This window comes from Chiloscyllium plagiosum, unplaced genomic scaffold (genome assembly GCF_037043375.1).
Source record: "Chiloscyllium plagiosum isolate Xiang-an unplaced genomic scaffold, Cpla_swu_hap1 HiC_scaffold_4, whole genome shotgun sequence".
NCBI lineage: Eukaryota > Metazoa > Chordata > Chondrichthyes > Orectolobiformes > Hemiscylliidae > Chiloscyllium > Chiloscyllium plagiosum.
Window position 1 is genome coordinate 37131627 of NW_028270142.1, and position 19430 is coordinate 37151056.

General features: G+C 41.2%; 1 protein-coding gene across 1 annotated transcript in view; it reads left to right on the plus strand.

Annotated features, from left to right (window-relative positions):
- Positions 1 to 268: 268 nt before the first annotated feature.
- Positions 269 to 19430, plus strand: part of ppp1r17 (protein phosphatase 1 regulatory subunit 17) — a 44100-nt gene continuing 24938 nt past the window's right edge. The window contains exons 1-2 of the mRNA XM_043689424.2: positions 269 to 308; positions 5202 to 5307. Of these exons, the coding sequence (XP_043545359.1) occupies positions 5229 to 5307 (79 nt within the window). The 5' untranslated portion in view covers positions 269 to 308; positions 5202 to 5228. The remainder of the gene's footprint in view (positions 309 to 5201; positions 5308 to 19430) is intronic.

Sequence of the window (19430 nt, forward strand, 5' to 3'; positions counted from 1 at the left end):
TCTTAAAACACAACACTGGCCGTCTTCTAAACATATCTTTGAAATTACCAGGTGTTGCAAATTGTGCAACTTCTATACATGTCAGAGACTCTGGTAGAAACCCGTGCTTTAGTTTCTCAAGATGTAAAGAAAGTCTTCAGGCCATAATTAGTGCTATGAAAGAGATTAATTGAAAGTGAGGAAAAGCCATGGAAACATAGCATTGTCATGACAACAACCGATGCTGGCTAGATAAGCCCGAGGTGAGACTCAGAGCAGTAGAGTAGAGAGATTCTCCTTCAGTGAAGGCAGCTGTCAGCTTTGTGTTGGTGAGTGATTCTGTGTGTGTCTGTGTCTGTCTGTGTGTGTGTGTGCGTATGTGTGCGTGTGTTGTTCATTATTGTTATGTTACCAGTTAACTTTAAATAGTATTACAGTTAACTTTAAATAGTATTAACACAGTTAGTATAGAAAAAGTAACACCCCTGACTAGTGATAAAGCTTTTTTCAAAAAAGGGTTAAGTATTACACACTCATGATGAGGACTTCAGTTATAATGTTAACTCTGTTCAAAATTATAGATGATTTTGTCTATTATCTGGTTTACACAGTTTAAGAGAACAACCAAAATATATAGCTTGCTAAGAGTTGCGTGGTTCACTCAGAAAGGCAATGCAAACTTTCACAGTGTCGACTTGTTTTGAAAGTGATCATATTTTGTCACATATGGCACTTTAATGGAAATTTGTATTTGATTCTAATCAAGGAAAGATGATTTAAGTTGGTCTATTAGCTTTTCTCTTTCATATATGAAAGATGTTGCCTTAATTCATTGCCAGTGACAATTCTTCTTAAACACCCAACAATTCCAAATTTATTTTTCAGCTACATTTGAGCAGTGCTATAGAATTAGAGCTTAGTGCACAAAGAAATACATGTCAGCAGCAGAGATTTTGTACTTAAAAGTTACCTCGGTTACATTGATTCCACATTTCATATTTTTGATAATCTTGGTGTTATGGATTTGGATAAAACTAGTGAAATAGTACAAAAGCAATAGTATTCAATGGGACATGAGTGCATCTTTTATCAGCGTATGTGGAATTTGAACAAAGTTAGTTTTTGATATGATGAAAGTGCTTTATTTATTTTAGGATACTAATTAAATATACACATTTGCATGTTTGTCATTCCATTACAGTGTATCTTGTTTTATAACAAAATTGAGTCGGGAATTAGAGTTATCGAGTTCTTTTTAAAAAATAGCCTTGAGATGTGAGTGTCATAGGTAAAATTCATTTGTTGATCATCCCTGGTTGCATAGACAGAGCTCTACTTTTGCAATTCAGTGAATTCTGTTTACTCTGAGCATTTAGTATCTTAAATGTGGAACATAAAATTCTGAGGGGATACTTGGATAAAACCCGATGACAACATGGGGAATGCTGTTGGGTTACTAGTCAGTGTCCATTCTTTGCAATGCAAGCAATTTGTGATCTTTGTGCTGCCTGCTTATTTCAGTGATAGAAGCATTTGTTGATTGCTTTGTGTGCTGCTGACTGCCTGTACACTTCGGCAGAGAACTCAAGTTCAAGTGAAGCCAGCCCGATTAAATGTTAGACTGGGTTACTTAACAGGGAGGTGCATTCTAGTCACAGTCAGTGATAGAAATTTTTATGGCGGAATCTGAACTGAGTGAAGGCTGAGGATAGAAAAGCAGCTGGGGCAGAGAGAACACTCTAATACTCACTGATGCAATGGGAGCCTTTGTGTGAGTGATGAACAGGAAGGTTAAGGTCTTTTTCCCATGGGGGACCACAGGCCTTCTGCATAGACACAGAGAAGACAGATGGAACAGAGGCTATTGCTGTCAATGCCATCAGGGTAGTCTCATGGACCTGGATGCAGTGCAGGTAGAAGTTTAATTACCTCCCACAAGTGGTCAAGGTCACTAATTGTATCTTCAAGTGTTGTATCCTTGCAAATGAACCACTAACTTCACACTGTTATTTAGCACTTCCTTTTCACTTACCTCACCTTCAGACACAACACTATTTGCAAACCATCCATAACTAGAGGGCATAGGTTTAGGGTGAGATGGAAAAGATATAAAAGGGACCTAAGGGGCAATTTTTTCACACAGAGATGGTGCATGTATGGACTGAAGAAGTGGTGGAGACTGGTAAAACTACAGCATTTAAAAGGCATCTTGATGAGAGTATGAATAGAAAAGGTTTAGAGGGATAGAAGCCAAGTACTGGTAAATGGGACTAAATTAGGTTAAGATTTCTGGTCAGCATTGACAAGTTGGACTTAAAGGTCTGTTTCCATGCTGTACATCTCGATGACTTTATGACTCTATGACTCATTATAAATACTAATAGAGTACAATTTGGACATATTTCTTTACTTCATAATTTTAAAGATTTTCATAATGGAATTGGATTATGTGCCTCTGATCTTTTAAGACCCTCCCAAAACTTTCCCTCCAGTTGTAAGGATTGGAGATGAGTAGGAAAGGGAACTAAAATTGAATGTTATGGGCTCATTAACTTCTATTAGATTGAGATATCTGTTCAGACACAGTGGTGATACTTTCTGTTCAAATCTGCTTCAGCCCAACTTTCCTTTCAAACTATTGCCTGCTCATGTTCAATGTGTGATTCTCTGCAATATGAAATATTCCTCATTCCCAAGTCTACGTTTGTCTTCTGTTTGTATGTTGCGTGCAGCCAAGTACAGTATCATATAGCCATTCTAATTCTACAAACTTGTCAATATTCACAGATATTAGGTATATCATACGTGATTCTTCTAAACTACTGCCATATTCCCAATCTCTCTCTTCCAAATTATTTGAAAGCATTGTCACCAACAAAGTTCATTCAATGTTTCAGTTGCCCCAAACAGAATTCCTCCAAACAGAATCCTAACCCACAACAATACTAATTTGACTTACATCATCAATGAAATCCTATACAGCCTGTGATCCTTCCTTTTCTTTCTTGATCCATCTTAGGCTTTGCCATGGTTGAGCACACTTTTTCCTGCAGTACCTTTCTTACATTGCTCATTTGAATTGGACTGTGCTCACCTAATTTCATTTTTATCAATCCCATCTTAAACAGAGAACTGTTTTTAAAGAGTTCTCTTTGCTTTATCTTTGGTATTCCTTGATCTATTATTATTTCTTATGTCCATGCAACACCCCGGCAAGGTCATGTGTGATTGCAATATTAATTTTCAGATGTAAGTTGACAATATTCAGCCTTAACGCCTGTCTCTAATTTGTCAGACTACTTGTCCGACATGGAGTACTGGATAAGCATAAATTTCTTCAATTAAATATTGAGAAGCAGCAAACTGTTGGCTTTGATCAACACCACAATGTGCCGAGGATCCGACTTGAATCTTCCTTCCTAGCAACTGTCTGTGCCCGAGTCTCTAATCTCATTTCCATGTCATTGTTTAAACACCTGGCTCTACCTCTGTAACATTAATCATAATTCTTGTATGAATCAATAATTTTAAAAGACATGAATTTCCCATTTGCCAATGCAAAGTATTGTACAAGGTTTCATGCTTCAAGATTTCTACACCAAGAAATAATCTTAAATTAACATAAATTAAGCATTATTTAGTGGGAAACTAATAAATTATAGAAAATGTATCCATTTATAACTTTTTAGCAGAGCTGAAAATCCCACAATGTTTCTACATTAAACCAGCAAGTCCTAGGCTAAAATTTAAACATCCTAAGCTCTTTGGCAAATTTTACTTGTCAAATATCACACCAAACCTGGATCTTGTCCGAATCCTGTTACATCTGATAAAGGAATGTTTCATTATTGGAGCAAATGTAAATGGAGCTGAACAGCAAATAGATCTACCTGTGGTCCTTAAATTATCCAATGGTCATTAAAGGATGCAACTGGAAATATATTGCATTTGGGATGCTGCCAAGTTGAACTATTACAACTGGCAGAGTCACTGGAGACTTTTAAACCAGATTCTTTTTGACTACAATTTTAAAAGGATCTTTAGTGCCAGTCATGGTCATTTTTAGTCAAAAAGCCAAGGGATATCACTTGCACATCATCACTGGAATTCAACTTTTCATACTGGAACCAAGTCTGCAGCCTGTGAATTTTATGAAATTTAAACTAGCATTACTGAACAGGATATTGTGAGTAAGTGCTACATTTGATTAGATTAGATTACTTACAGTGTGGAAACAGGCCCTTCGGCCCAACAAGTCCACACCGACCCGCCGAAGCGCAACCCACCCATACCCCTACATCCACCCCTTTAACCTAACACTACGGGCAATTTAGCATGGCCAATTGCTAATCACCTGACCCGCACATCTTTGGACTGTGGGAGGAAACCGGAGCACCCGGAGGAAACCCACGCAGACAATGTGCAAACTCCACACAGTCAGTCGCCTGAGTCGGGAATTGAACCCGGGTCTACAGGCGCTGTGAGGCAGCAGTGCTAACCACTGGGCCACCGTGCCGCCCAATTTTTAAATGTAATTTAAATTTGATTACATTTGATGACTCTTACAAACTTTTTGATCATAGTTAGAAGCAGTTGTTAAGTGTGCAGATTGGATTTGTCCTATATTTGGTAGGTAGAATGTTTTTGGGCAATATCCCATGTAGTTGGTTTGATGCTAGTTTAGTAGCTGCACTAGGATAGCTTGACTAAAGGCATAGTTCATACTAGAGACAATTCTTTAACAACGAAGTTGGAATTTGTGGAGCCCATAACTTTCACTGTGTAGAATGTGCTCAGCTGCTTCTTAGTATTTTGTAGAATCAAATTAGTTGAAGACTTGGATTTGTTATGATAGTCACATTTTCAGTCTCAAGTATTCAAAGGGTCAAGTCCATTTGTGTGGTTTTGAATATATTTAATAAGACCTGATTACTTGCAAGCAGTAAATTACTTACTGATTGTTCATTTTTATCCAAAGGCAATTAATGAATCTAATCAGTAGTAGTCATATAGACAACCTTTTATATAAATATATAACATTCACAGTGCAAGCATGGTTACACCTTTGTTTGTGTAAATTGTTTTAATGCATCTTACATTTAAAAATGAAATAGAATAAAATGGAAACATTTTAAAAAGTTAATATACATATTCATTTAAAAACTGAATTGGCTATAAAAGTTCAATTTCTGCTATCTGTGTATTGTGCTGTTCTGTTGCAGCTCTGCAAACAAAAGCTCTCTATCACCATGACAACAGAGTGTGTGTGGTCACCTGAAGCACCAGATGACAGACTGGACAACAGCGATCAGCTCTGCAAGCACTTAGGTAATTAATCTGGTGTGATGTCCACAGAGACAGTTCATTACACCAATGGAAAAAGATTTCATCAGCCAGGCTGAAAGAGTGCAAGATGTTCCTTTGAAACATGAGTGGAGTTTGCTTCAGGGCACGAGATTGGCCAACTCAGCCAGATGGAGGCACAGATGGAAGGTGCACATCCTCAAACTGCTTGAAATACAAATGGGAGCCACTGTCCTTAAAAGAGTCATGTACTACAAGTAGTTTGATTTGGCACAAAAATATGGATTATTTAGTTCAGATGAGATAACAGGTATTGTGTTAAATAGGTGGTATACAAAAGGGTATTGCCAATGTATTTGCTTCTGTCACTACTCCTTAAATGTATACATTTCAATAGGCACTTCTACATTAAAGGATTGCAACTGATGACAGACAGAAAGTATTCTGGATGTGATTCCTCACCCCAACATAGAGTATAACATTCACATAGATCCAATTGCATGGGAATCTGTGAACTTCTGTGGGTTCCATTAGTTCCTGCCTACTTAAGTTGTAACATAAACATATTATTAGTCATCAATCACAGAATTGGCTTCCAAAGGAAATTAATTTGGAATCAATATGGATCGAACGTAAATTGAAGAGCATTGTAATATGGCCCAAAACTCTAACATAAACTTTAAAATTGACAATAGTTAAATGTGTGCTTACATCAGAAAACAGGTATGGGCAGAGGAGACATTGTTTGATGGAACATTGACCATTCACACAATTGATTCAACTTGTTTATTTTAGCTGTCAACACACAGATGAAAAGTCGCACAGCCAGAATATTGACTGGACTGTTCTCACTCATATATTTCCTACATCTTATTAAGATCTGTTGCAAACTTCTTCAATTGTGTTTTTATTCTAGCTTTGCATGATATGTTCATTACTTTCTAAATATCCACACCAGGATTTAAAGAGTTTAATATTGTAGCTGAAAGCCTTACATCCTGTGAAAATTAAAGATTTTTAAAGAAGCTGCTACTTAACTACATGATGGTTTCATATAGAAGCCAGTGTCAAATAGCATAAAGTTGTTGACTACAATTTAAGGGTGTGCAAAACCCCCAGAGACAAACCGTTTAAGATGATGAGTCTGCTATCTGTCTGTAAAGGACTACTCAAAGGTAACATGCATCATTGCTTGTTTGTGTCTCTCCATAAGCATGTGTGGGGCTAGTCCTGAGGCCTTTAGTGGAGCACAAGGGCCTTGGCTTGTCCTCAACCTGCGGACCACTCTCATTGTTGTAGTTCAATGTCTGCCATCTAACAAATTTAGGTTTGTCACAACAAGTTTGTTAATGACACTCATTCTTTGATTCAGAAGATGATGTTTGCATGACGGTCGCTCCATATGGGCACTGAGATGGCTGATGGGTAGTTTGTAGGTTGAATAAGTCAACAAGGAATAGTAAGTGAGATGAAGCACGAAGAGTTTTGACCATCTTGTGGATTTTTAACAGTTGAGTGTCTTAAAAGGCCTTTATGGAACATGCACTCCACCTGAGTGTGGCATGACATGGCTTTATACTTCTGACTCCTGCTAAGTTAGTCTGACTAGCAGGGACATTTCTATGCAAGGAATAAAGAAAAGCGTTATTGGGCAAGATTGCCTAGTGTATGAGACAATGCAGCATGTCTAGAGACCTGAGGGGGAGACAATGATTGGTGAATTGCCAAGGAACTGTTAGAAAGAGAGAAAATAATTTTAAACATGAAAGGGGAATAAGTTCAGATAGTAACACCAGAAATCTAGTAGTTTGACAATCAGCACATTAGGCGTTCATAAGGGGAGCTTGAGCTTAATGTTATTATCCTGCTGACAAGGCTGAAACTTGGCAACTGGTAGTTCATAATTGTAGTCAAGTCAATCCCAGGAGTTATGAATTTGGCAGAAACTGTCAAACGCCGCAGAAAATCAGCTTCTGTCGGGAATCACAGAGTGATGTTGAACATGTCCACGGAGAATGAGAGCCAAAGAATCATAGTAAAATGTCTAGTAAGGAAGAGCAGAGGATCAAAAGGGAAAAATGGAACTGAAAATAAACTAACATCAAACATGCATTAACGTTACTACAATGAAAACAGTGAGAACGGCAATGAAAGTTGTGCAGTTGAAATTGTCTGGATGCAGTTTCACCAGCATGTACACCCAAGGACTGCAGTAATTCAAGAAGGCAGATCCCCACCATTTCTCAAGGGCATTTAGGTAAACAAACACTGGCCTAGCCAACACTGACTGAAACCCATGAATAACAGACCAAATTAGACTTGGCAGTAAAATATTGTACTTAAAGCGAACTTGGCAGTGTGAATACAATATTGGTGCGGATATAAAGATCAGGCGTTATTATTCAAAGTTGTTTCTCACATGGACAGAATTAAAGATTTTCCAAGAATGAAACTAAAAGTTATGGTCACAAACAATCATGACCATTTGATAGTTTGCATTGATTCGCTTCTTAGCATTTTAGATAAGGAAATCTGTTCAGACATTAACTTAAAAGTGTCACCAAACTTTGCTATTTGTGAATTACATTTCATATGTGACACTATAAGACAATGCTTCAGAGCTGTCATATTTGCACACTGAACTGTAAGTATACAGGGACATGATCTGCGATGTTCAAGGGTGGCATTTTTTGGGAGAGAAGTTACCATGGTAGATTAATGCCAGAATGTAACCACCCTAGTGTAGCATGAACAATTTGGATCTGAAATATATATCTGGATAACTTTGCATACTCAGAGCCCCTTACCAAGGCTCCATGGCACACTGCATCAAGGCAAAACATAAGTCTTCCCTGTGATTAGTGTGAAGAATCAGTAGTACTGCAAGTGAGGTATTGTTCCCTTTCTGATATTCTCCACAGATTATCAGCTCGTGGATCTCTTAGGAATACCATAGTTGCTGCATTCCTTGTAGCCTTGCTGCACAGGTGAAGTCAGCATTGAAGGAGAGAGCAATTATAACATTGTTAAAAAGAACAGCAATATCCATCAGCTTCTGCACTGTCTCCTAAGGGAGAGGCAGCAGGTAAAGATCCCACAAGGAGGTGGAAAAGAATAATTAAACTCCATTTATACAGACCTTGTTATTACTTTCTATAACTCTTAAAACATAATGTGGGAGCAGGCTAAGGCTTATTACCAAACTGTATCATCAGCTGGAGCAGGACTTAGGTGGCAATCCCATTTCAGTGGCTGTAAAGGTCACAGCTGCCTGGAATGTTTATGTTGGTGACTCATTTTAGGAAGCAACTGGGAATCTGAGGCATCCCCAATCCTTGATTGACAAGTGATGCTGAATGTCACCAATGTCATTTCCTCAAGTCCTGTTCATTTGTTAGTTATTCATATCCTCCCTCACCTCCCTGCCGACTAGGAAAGTCGGCATTCCTGAGGAAGGGCTTATGCCCAAAGCATTGACTCTCGGCTCCCCGGATGCTGCCTGACCTGCTGTGCTTTTCCAGCAGCACACCTTTTGACTCTGATGTCCAGCATTTGCAATCCTCACTTCCTTCGAGTCAAGCAGTTTGGCAGCTGGATTCTCCAGCATTACTGGTTCCCATCAACTGCATCAAGATCAAGACACTTACCAAGAGGGACATCAACACAGCCCAATAAAGCAATGCACTGTTGAGTGCAAGAAGCCAGAAAGAATCTAACTGAAACCAGCTTTAGTGAGCCAGATTTGTACTTCTTTTCATCATGTAATGTTAGATTAGATTAGATTACATTTTTAGATTAGATTAGATTACATTACAGTGTGGAAACAGGCCCTTCGGCCCAACAAGTCCACACTGACCCGCCGAAGCGAAACCCACCCATACCCCTACATTTACCCCTTACCTAACACTACGGGCAATTTAGCATGGCCAATTCACCTGACCCTGCACATCTTTGGACTGTGGGAGGAAACCGGAGCACCCGGAGGAAACCCACGCAGACACGGGGAGAACGTGCAAACTCCACACAGTCAGTCGCCTGAGGCGGGAATTGAACCCGGGTCTCAGGCGCTGTGAGGCAGCAGTGCTAACCACTATGCCACCGTGCCGCCCACATGTTCTGTGTGAAATATTCATGGATCTGCTTATTTTTGCAGTCCTTAAACTTTCTGTTGACGAATAGATGTATTTGTATTCACATGGTCATCTGCTTGGTATCTTTGGGTGATTCCATTTCTATGCACCTATACCTTAGAACTTTACATTAAGGAGAAAGCAACAGTCATTGAGACAGTGCACCAACATTGCATGGCATTAGGTTTGGATGGTGTTAAGATTTCAGTCAGCATATCATATCCAAGTGCTGTGCCATGAAATATTCCTTCATGTGAAGCAAGTTGTTGCAATCCTGACGCATTTCTTTTTAACCCGTTCATCATCATTTCATTATTAGCATTTCAAAGTTTGCATAGGTTGATAAATTGTCTTGAAATGCTTGAGTCTGCTGTAGGATGGGATTGAACCTATGAAAGACGGTGCTCTGTGCAACTTCTCTTGCAGGCCACTACACTATAAGGGAGAATGGGAACTAGCTATTGTACACCTGCCAGCATTGAACAGCACTATGCTTTCTTGAAAAATTAATAAATAGAATTCAGCTTTGTCTCTAGAAATGTGTGGAATCAACACTAATTCTGTGCTATCATTCATAAGGTGGGAGTAAGTATGGATGCATATGCAGGTCATGCCCTAGCACAATCCTTCTGCATTGCTTTTAGCCTCAGTGCTGTCCACATTAAAGTGCAAAGCATTTGATGCAGTCATCAATGTCATGGTTCAAAGGTCCCTAATGTTATCTGCATTTGAAGAGTCAGTTACTTTTGAGAAACGAGCAATGCTTGGCCATTTCCTACTTCTTTTATCCTCAGGACATCGGAAGAGGTTTTTAATCTTTCAAATTGATCCACTTGATCAGATCTGAATACTGCAGATATTTTTCCAAGTACTAGTGCATACATATTTACAAAAGTGCCATCTCTGTGCCTGTTCTTTTCTGTCCCACTCCGAGTGCAGCTATGTCTTGTGCCGGTGGAGTAGAATTGTGTCTGTTCTGTGGTTGCCCCTGTTGGCCTAAAAGACCTGACTAGTTGACCCCAGGATTGTTTGGGCCTAGAGATCCCAGGCCTGCTGAGAAGGTCCTTACCAGATATGCACTCACCATTCTTGTTATGGATATTTGCATGCTTTAGCATCACTGGCAGGGGTATAGTGGAGAGATCAGATATCTTGCAACATCTTCCTGTCTGGATAATGAACCTTACACCTGCCAAGCTCCTTCAGTTTTCTCCCTTTTAGTCTGGCTGTGAGCCATTCTGCATGCAATGAGACTAAAGGAGAGAATGGTTCTGATGAAAGTGAATGGAAGAGCTGTTAGTGGTGACACAAAGCAGGTGAGGTGGTGAGGTGTTTTCAGTAAGTGGGAGGTGCAGAGTGCAGGAAGATTTAGTGGGAGAAAGTGAGGACTGCAGATGCTGGAGATCAGAGTCGAAAAGTGTGGTGCTGGAAAAGCACAGCCGGTCAGACAGCATCCGAGGATCAGGCGAGTCAATGTTTCACGCATCAACTCTTCATCGGGAAGAGAAGACGGGTGAGAGCCATTGAGTGGACATAGTGCATGTAGTCTGGGAGTTATAGTCCATGAACCATAGTGAGCGGTATGTCTAGCAGCAGAGTTAGAATGAATAATGATCACGTGAGTATAAAAAAGCAAAGGGGGCGGCACGGTGCCTCAGTGGTTAGCATTGCTGCTTCACAGCACCAGGGATCTGGGTTCAATTCCAACCTTGGGTGACTGTCTGTGTGGAGTTTGCACATTCTCTCCGTGTTTTCTCCCAAAGTCCAAAGCTGTCATGGTTAGGTGGATTGGCCATGCTAGATTGCCCACAGTGTCCAGGAATGTGTAGGTTGGATAGAATAGCCATGGGAATTGCAAGGTTACAGGAATAGGGTAGTGGGAGTGAGTCTAGGTGGGATGCTCATCAGAGGGTCAGTGTGGACTTGTTGGGCTGAATGGCCTGTTCCCACACTATGGAGTTTAGGTGCCACTTACCCTTTCAGAGCAGAGGAGATCTTGAACCTTCTTGCTGCTGAGAAAAGTTGAAGTAGGCAATGACAGCCTGGGCACTAGGAATCTCACATGGAAAACATTATGAAAAAATAGGAAAATTGAGCCATAAATTCTCTGATAAGCTTAAAATTACCTTGTAAATGTAATTAAGTTGAGTGGTGAAACTGCTATATAGTTCACAGTCAAAGTTTTCATTTTTTAAATTTGTCCAAAGGTATGGCCAACTGCTCATTATTTATGAATTCATTTAGCTGTACAAAAAGACTTAAATAGGAATTGAGCTGTTTCATCAAACTGCTGCAGAGCACCAGTGCATTCACGAGGGAGAGTTATAGGTTGTATTTTTTACAACGGGTTGTTAAAAGTATTGAATGCCCAGGCAAAAACACAAGTAGAATAAAGGGGAGGTGGTGACCACTGGCTAGTGATTTAGCAGTTCTACCTACTGCCCTGAGAATAGAGTTCGCATCTTACCATGTCTGCTGTTGGCATTGACATTCAATTAATTATGTCAAGTGTCAGCAATGATGCCATAAAGCTACCATGTTGTTAAAACTCTATCTAGCTCACTAATTCCCTTTAGCAAAGGAAATCTGCTGTCCTTTACCTGTTCTGGCCACCAGAACTTTTTGTGAGTCCAAACCCCCAGCAAATTCATAGACACTGAAATGCTGCACAGGAAACTGATTGCCCAGGATAAGCATCAATTGCTGGCCTTGTCAGTGATGTCCACATCCCTTGAAAGAATTTTTTAAAAACTTTTGCAAAGGGAAAGCATTTGAATGAAGAAACTTCTGAAGAGAAAGCCACTTGAATCTGCTTGCCCAGGCATGATGAGCTGAATTAACGCTACCCCTGTTGTAAAGTTTGATGATTCTATACCTCTATTACAGAAGATTTTTTAAGTTAGCTTATTCAATTCTGGAAAGGTTGCATTTATAAAAAAAACAAGAAGAGAAAGTGTGAATAATTGGTAAAATAGAGTATAAAACAGGGTTGATTTGATTGAAGAATGGATGTGTTGAGATTGACGATTAGTTCAAAAAATGAAAGTAAGATTGATAGAATATTACACAACATCACTTTTTATATTTGGTGGTAGATGAGTAAACGATCCAGATGGTCCTTACTTGTATACTTTACATAAAATTTGAGGTGATTTTTACTGCCTTAATATTCTCAGCATTAAAGTCCCAGATATATGCCAGACTGCTTCTGAAGCATGAAAGGGAGACTATATTTCACCAAACTGCCCAATGATTTTGTCTAACCTATTTCCTTCAGTCAAATATTTTGGGCAATGGAGCAATAGGTCAATTGGTGCACCTGCAGATTTCAAATTACTAAACATTGTGAAAAGGATGACAAAATGTTGAGGTATGCATTGTTCTAAACTTCTCAATATTTTTACCTGTGACGTCTGTCTAAACTAAATTGTGAGGAGAAAGCGTGAGTAAAAGAGAAGTTTTGTCTTGCAATCTTAATGCTATTTCAGAGACTAACTTTACCTGACAGGTTCCAAGCACCCCCTGCTGTTTGAATGCAGTCTTGGTTTTATGATCACAATAAAGGAATTGTCAGCGATCAACACATTTTTCTTCTACTCTAACCTGCACATATTTGTTTTCCTTTTAGTATTTGTTGGCTTGCCACAACTAGTGAAGGGAACATTTTGGATAGATTCATGAATGTGAATTTGTCTGATTCAGAATACTTTGGGAATTAGACTGAGTCCTAATTTCCAGAAGAAAGTGAGGACTGCAGATGCTGGAGATCAGAGCTGAAAATGAGTGGCTGGAAAAGCGCAGCATGTCAGGCAGCATCCAAGGAACAGGAGAATCGACATTTCGGGCATAAGCCCTTCTTCAGGAATGAGGAAAGTGTGTCCAGCAGGCTAAGATAAAAGGTAGGCAGGAGGGATTTGGGGGACGGGCGTTGGAAATGCGATAGGTGGAAGGAGATCAAGGTGAGGGTGATAGGCCGGAGTGGGGTGGGGGCGGAGAGGTCAGGAAGAAGATTGCAGCTTAGGAAGGCGGTGCTGAGTTCAAGGGATTTGACTGAGACAAGGTGGGGGAGGGGAAATGAGGAAACTAGAGAAATCTGAGTTCATCCCTTGTGGTTGGAGGGTTCCTAGGCGGAAGATGAGACGCTCTTTCTCCAACCGTTGTGTTGCTATGGTCTGGCGATGGAGGAGTCCAAGGACCTGCATGTCCTTGGTGGAGTGGGAGGGGGAGTTGAAGTGTTGAGCCACGGGGTGGTTGGGTTGGTTGATCTGGGTGTCCCAGAATTTCCAGAACCTATTGGAGGAATCTTGCTTTATTAAATCTCTATATGGAGCCAAACTTAAACAAGGGGGGCACTTTCACTCAGGGGCAGGCTAGGTAATTTTTTCAGGCAATTGCAGAGGCCAGTACCCCATCACCGAGTCACCCTTTATTTAAACGTAGAAAATCCATAACTCTGGCACAGCCTCAACAGAGACAAGTACCGAGAGTGTCAGCATGTCAGACAATCGTCTTTTTATCTGTCAGCCAGGACTCCCTGTTTATTTTATTCGGATTACTGATTGTTCGGATAATGGATTGTGCTGCAAAAGTAGAGATAGAGGAAAGAGAAAGGTTGAGAAGAGAGAGGTCCACACTGCACACCTGATCAGGATAATTAATGTCAGAAAGCAAAACAAAAAGCAGGCATCAGGCAGGATTCACACACACAGCCTCCTTCAATTGTGCAAGGATCAAAAGGTGATCGGAGAGTGCTGTGCAGCCACAGTACTGTGTGTGATGATGCTGACAGCCTGCTTCCTGCCATCAGGAGGTTGGAGAGCTCACAGACCCAGTGCAGGACGGAAGTTGCACGCGTGAGCCCTCCACTGCAGCGGCTTCAGTTATAGCAACTGTTGCTTTGTGAATAATCCTGGCAACTGTTATCCACCAACAACTACTCGTAACAACAGCAACTGAGATGAATATTATTAATATTATTATATATCTGTCGCTCCCCTCAGCCTTGAATCATACTTACCGCCTGATTCATACCACTCCATGAAAAGTCCCAAACTGTCGATACCTTCGTTAACGGGGACTGGAGGAAATGTCGGTATCAGCAGTGTCGGTAACATCTCTTTGATGTAACGTTTTTACGAAACCTTGCAATCTTGTTTGGATAATCCGAAATTCGGATAATTGGTGTTCAGATATCCGAGGTTGTTCTGTAGTCCATGCGCTTGTTCAGGACTGTCGCATCTGTCTGAACTATCCTCATGATTTTATGTTGACTATGCCTCTTACCCATGCAGAGTCATTTCCATGGTTCTTGCACCAAACTTCATCCCTAAAGTAAACTGTCTCCCTCACTTGGTGGAGTCTTGGATCTGGTACTGGCGACCCTGATGCTGTTTCACCCTCTCCCTTCAGGTCTGAGAAGATGAAATTGAGCCTTCTACCCATTAGCAACTCTGCTGGAGCCATCCTTGTAGTTGCATGTAGTGTGGCCCTATAATCACATAAGAACCATGACATCTTAATATCTATAGAGGCTATAGGCTGTTTCTTCAAGCTTGCCCTCAAAGTTTAGACTGTTCTATCTGCCAGGCCTTTGGATGGTGAATAGTATGGAGCTGTCCTTACATGTCAAATCCTATTCAACCTTTGGAAATATTCAAATTCCCTGCTGATAAACGATGGCCTGTTATCTGTGATCAACAATTCTAGGAGTCCATGTATTGAAAAAGATGTGCGTAGTTTTCCTTTTGACATCCTTGTGCTTGACAAATGGACTCCATGCATGCCCAACCATTTCTAGTGGATATCTACAATGACTAAGAACATTGAGCCCATGGCAGGACCTGCATATTCAACATGTAACCGAATCCAAGATTTATCCAGCCATTCCCATGGATGTGGGGGAGCTGCTGGTGGTATTATTTGCACTTGTTGGCATTCTGGGCACTAACCAACCAATGTGGCTTCCCTCGTCATGCTAAATCTACATCCTGTAGTGCTATTTTCTCATCTGTAATACATCCTCTCCCAATAGACTGTTCAATGCTGATGACCCCATTTCCCCCTTTGAACACACTGCTTGCTTATGCACAGCTACAGAGTCTCATGTCACTGGTTCTTTTATGGTTGTTCATCCTCCTTTGTAACCTGAATGAAGCTAATATGGCTGCTGTGTTAAGTTAGTCAAATATCTGTCATGGCTGCAATGATTCATGAATAATCTTAGGAATGAGATGAATGTTTTCCATTTGACGTCTTGACATAGTCAAACCATTGTCCGGGTGTTTTTCAGGGTGTTCAAGTGTTGATTGAATGCCTGCTCTACAGCTACCTCTACATGGGGTTGAGAGTGTTCTCCATGGCTGCTATATCTCTTCCTGATGCAGCCATGTACAATGTATGGTGGCCCTGATCTTTACACTGCCTTCCATGCATGTCATAATTATTTCAATCGGATTCTTGGTGACCTTCACTATGTCCTACAATACAGCCCTAGAACTTTGCAGTCTCTAGCCTGCATAACAGTTTCATCCCCGTGTCATTAACTTACAGGTCTGTGGATGATCCTGCACATCTGAATGTGGAATAGCCAGCACCATCACCATTGCTGGTGATTTTTAGGTGCACCTCTCTGTACTTCCCTTCAGTGCAAAACTATTAACTGCTTATGCAATAATATTTTATAGTTTTTGCTTTAACTGTCTCCCTTGTGTGTGTTTACACTGTAGAGAAACACCTGCAAACAGATCTTGGGATCCTCCCATTTGCATTATTTGATTTAGGAAAGATAGCGATTGTAAACCTTCCCTTCAAGTTATTCTCTCTCCATCACTCCCTTGAGAATATATGGATCCTGCATAAAGAGTGGATGGCCCACTTTTCTCATCAGACTTTCTTCAACATGCTCCCGTGACCATCTTTCCTTTCGTTATCCTCCTTGATATTCCTGCTGTTCTCCTGATACTACTCCTATCCAGATCCAAACTGTTCAGTTCCACTGGTCATTCTCCCTCCACAATAAGTCTAATTATTTTATTGTGTTCTCCATTTGCAATGTGAAGCTCCACACTTCCTTGTCCTCTAGCACTTGACCCCCTACTTCTCAGCTTGTCCCTTCCATTTTCCAAATTAGAGTCAGAGAGTCATAGAGAGGTACAGAATGGAAACAGACCCTTCGGTCCAAACCGTCCATGCTGACCAGATATCCCAACCCAATCTAGTCCCACCTGCCAGCACTCGGCCCATATCCCACCAAACCCTTCCTATTCATATAAGACTCTGGTACGGCCGCATCTGGAGTATTGTGTGCAGCTTTGGTCGCCATACTATAGGAAGGATGTGGAGGCACTGGAACGGGTGCAGAGGAGGTTTACCAGGATGTTGCCTGGTATGGTAGGACGATCGTATGAGGAAAGGCTGAGGCACATGGGACTGTTTTCATTGGAGAAAAGAAGGTTTAGGGGTGACTTGATAGACGTGTACAAGATGATTAGGGGTTTAGATAGGGTTGACCATGAGAACCTTTTTCCACGTATGGAGTCAGCTATTATGAGGGGGCATAGCTTTAAATTAAGGGGTGATTTTTAGATTACATTACAGTGTGGAAACAGGCCCTTCGGCCCAACAAGTCCACACCGACCCGCCGAAGCGAAACCCACCCATACCCCTACATTTACCCCTTACCTAACACTACGGGCAATTTAGCATGGCCAATTCACCTGACCCTGCACATCTTTGGGCTGTGGGAGGAAACCGGAGCACCCGGAGGAAACCCACGCAGACACGGGGAGAACGTGCAAACTCCACACAGTCAGTCGCCTGAGGCGGGAATTGAACCCGGGTCTCTAGCGCTGTGAGGCAGCAGTGCTAACCACTATGCCACCGTGCCGCCCACCATATAGGTAGGTATAGGACAGATGTTAGGGGTAGATTCTTTACTCAGCGAGTCGTGAGTTCATGGAATGCCCTGCCAGTAGCAGTGGTGGACTCTCCCTCTTTATGGGCATTTAAACGGCATTGGATGGGCATATGGAGGATAGTGGGCTAGTGTAGGTTAGGTGGGCTTGGATCGGCGCAACATCGAGGGCCAAAGGGCCTGTACTGCGCTGTATTTTTCTATGTTCTATGTTCTATGTTCATATACCCAACCAAATGCCTTTTAAAAGTTGCAATTGTACCAGCCTCCATCACTTCATCTGGCAGCTTATTCCATTCATGTGCCACCTCTGCATGAAAAGGTTGCCCCTTAGATCTCTTTTATATCTTTCCCCACTCACTCTAAACCTATCCCCTCTAGTTCTGGACTGCCCCATCCCAGGGAAAAGACTTTGTCTATTTATCCTATCCGTGCTCCTCATAATTTTGTAAACCTCTATAAGGTCACCCCTCAGCCTCCAATGCTCCAAGGAAAACAGCCCCAGCCTGTTCAGCCTCTCCCCATTGCTCAAATCCTCCAACCCTGGCAACATCCTTGTAAATCTTTTCTGAACCCTTTCAAGTTTCACAACATCTTTCCGATAGGAAGGAGACCAGAATTGCATGCAATATTCCAACAGTGGCCCAACCAATGCCCTGTACAGCTGCAACATGACCTCCCAATGCCTGTACTCAATACTCTGACCAATAAAGAAGAGCTACCAAATGCCTTCTTCACTATCCTATCTACCTACGACTCCACTTTCAAGGAGCTATGAACCTGCACTCCAAAGTGTCTTTGTTCAGCAATACTCCCGAGGACCTTACCATTAAGTGTATAAGTCCTGCTAAGATTTGCTTTCCCAAAATGGAACACCTCGCATTTATCTAAGTTAAACTCCATTTGCCACTTCTCGGCCCATTGGCCCATCTGATAAAGATCATGTTGTAATCTGAGGTAACCATCTTCACCTTCCACTACACCTCCAATTTTGGTGTCATCTGCAAACTTAAAAACTGTACCTCTTATGCTCGCATCCAAATCATTTATGTAAAAGACAAAAAGTAGAGGACCCAGCACCGATCATTGTGGCACTCCACTGGTCACAGGCCTCCAGTCTGAAAAACAACCCTCCACCACCACCCTCTGTCTTCTAACTTTGAGCCAGTTGTGTATCCAAATGGCTACTTCTTGTATTCCATGAGATCTAACCTTGCTAACCAGTCTACCATGAGGAACCTTATCAAACACCTTACTGATGTCCATATAGATCACATCTACTGCTCTGCCCTCATCATTCCTCTTTGTTACTTCTTCAAATTCTTTCCAGTGACCCTGATAACCACATCATTTTAATTCTATTCTCTACCATTTATTTTCACCAAGCCTACCTTTCGGCTGAGCTTCCTTTTAAGTACAGCTTACTTTTCATTAGACAGCCCTTTTCATTTCACAGCTCTTATGAGTTGAGCTGTGCTTGTTTGCCCCAATCAGGTTTGCTGGCACGAGCCAATGTGGCTGCTTTGCTCGGGCAGGTTAATGGCCTGATTAGCCTTCACCTGTAAGCTTTTAACTATAACAGGCAAGACCACATATAACTGAGACTTCTCATTATTTGGTTGACACGGAGATTTCACCCTTTTTGCCATGTGCATTTGTTCAAAGCAACAGCTCAAGTATGAAACAGCCAGTTTACTGAAGACACTTTTACTCACTGGAGCTTACAGGAAGACATGTTCCCCATGAGGTACATTCCTCATATATACATATATGTAGTTGGGTTTGTGAACATGCATTTCCCACTTTTGCTTAATGCGACTGAATGTAGCCCCAGAACGCTGGGGTGTCAATAAATATTCATGAAGTGGTAATATTTGCAGAAGAAGGTGCCAGCAAGTCAATCTGTCTGATATGTCCAGAGAATTTAATGGCAAATTTTTAACTCTCCATCAGGAAACTGAATTATTGCCTCCCACTAAATTACGTTCTTCCGCCCGTTTTTCTAAATTCACTGGAAAGCTCTAGAAAATTCCACTCATGACTGCTTTCTTTCCTCTCTTGCAGTCAGTCAATCCACAAGTAGTATATCTCAAAATATACTTTTT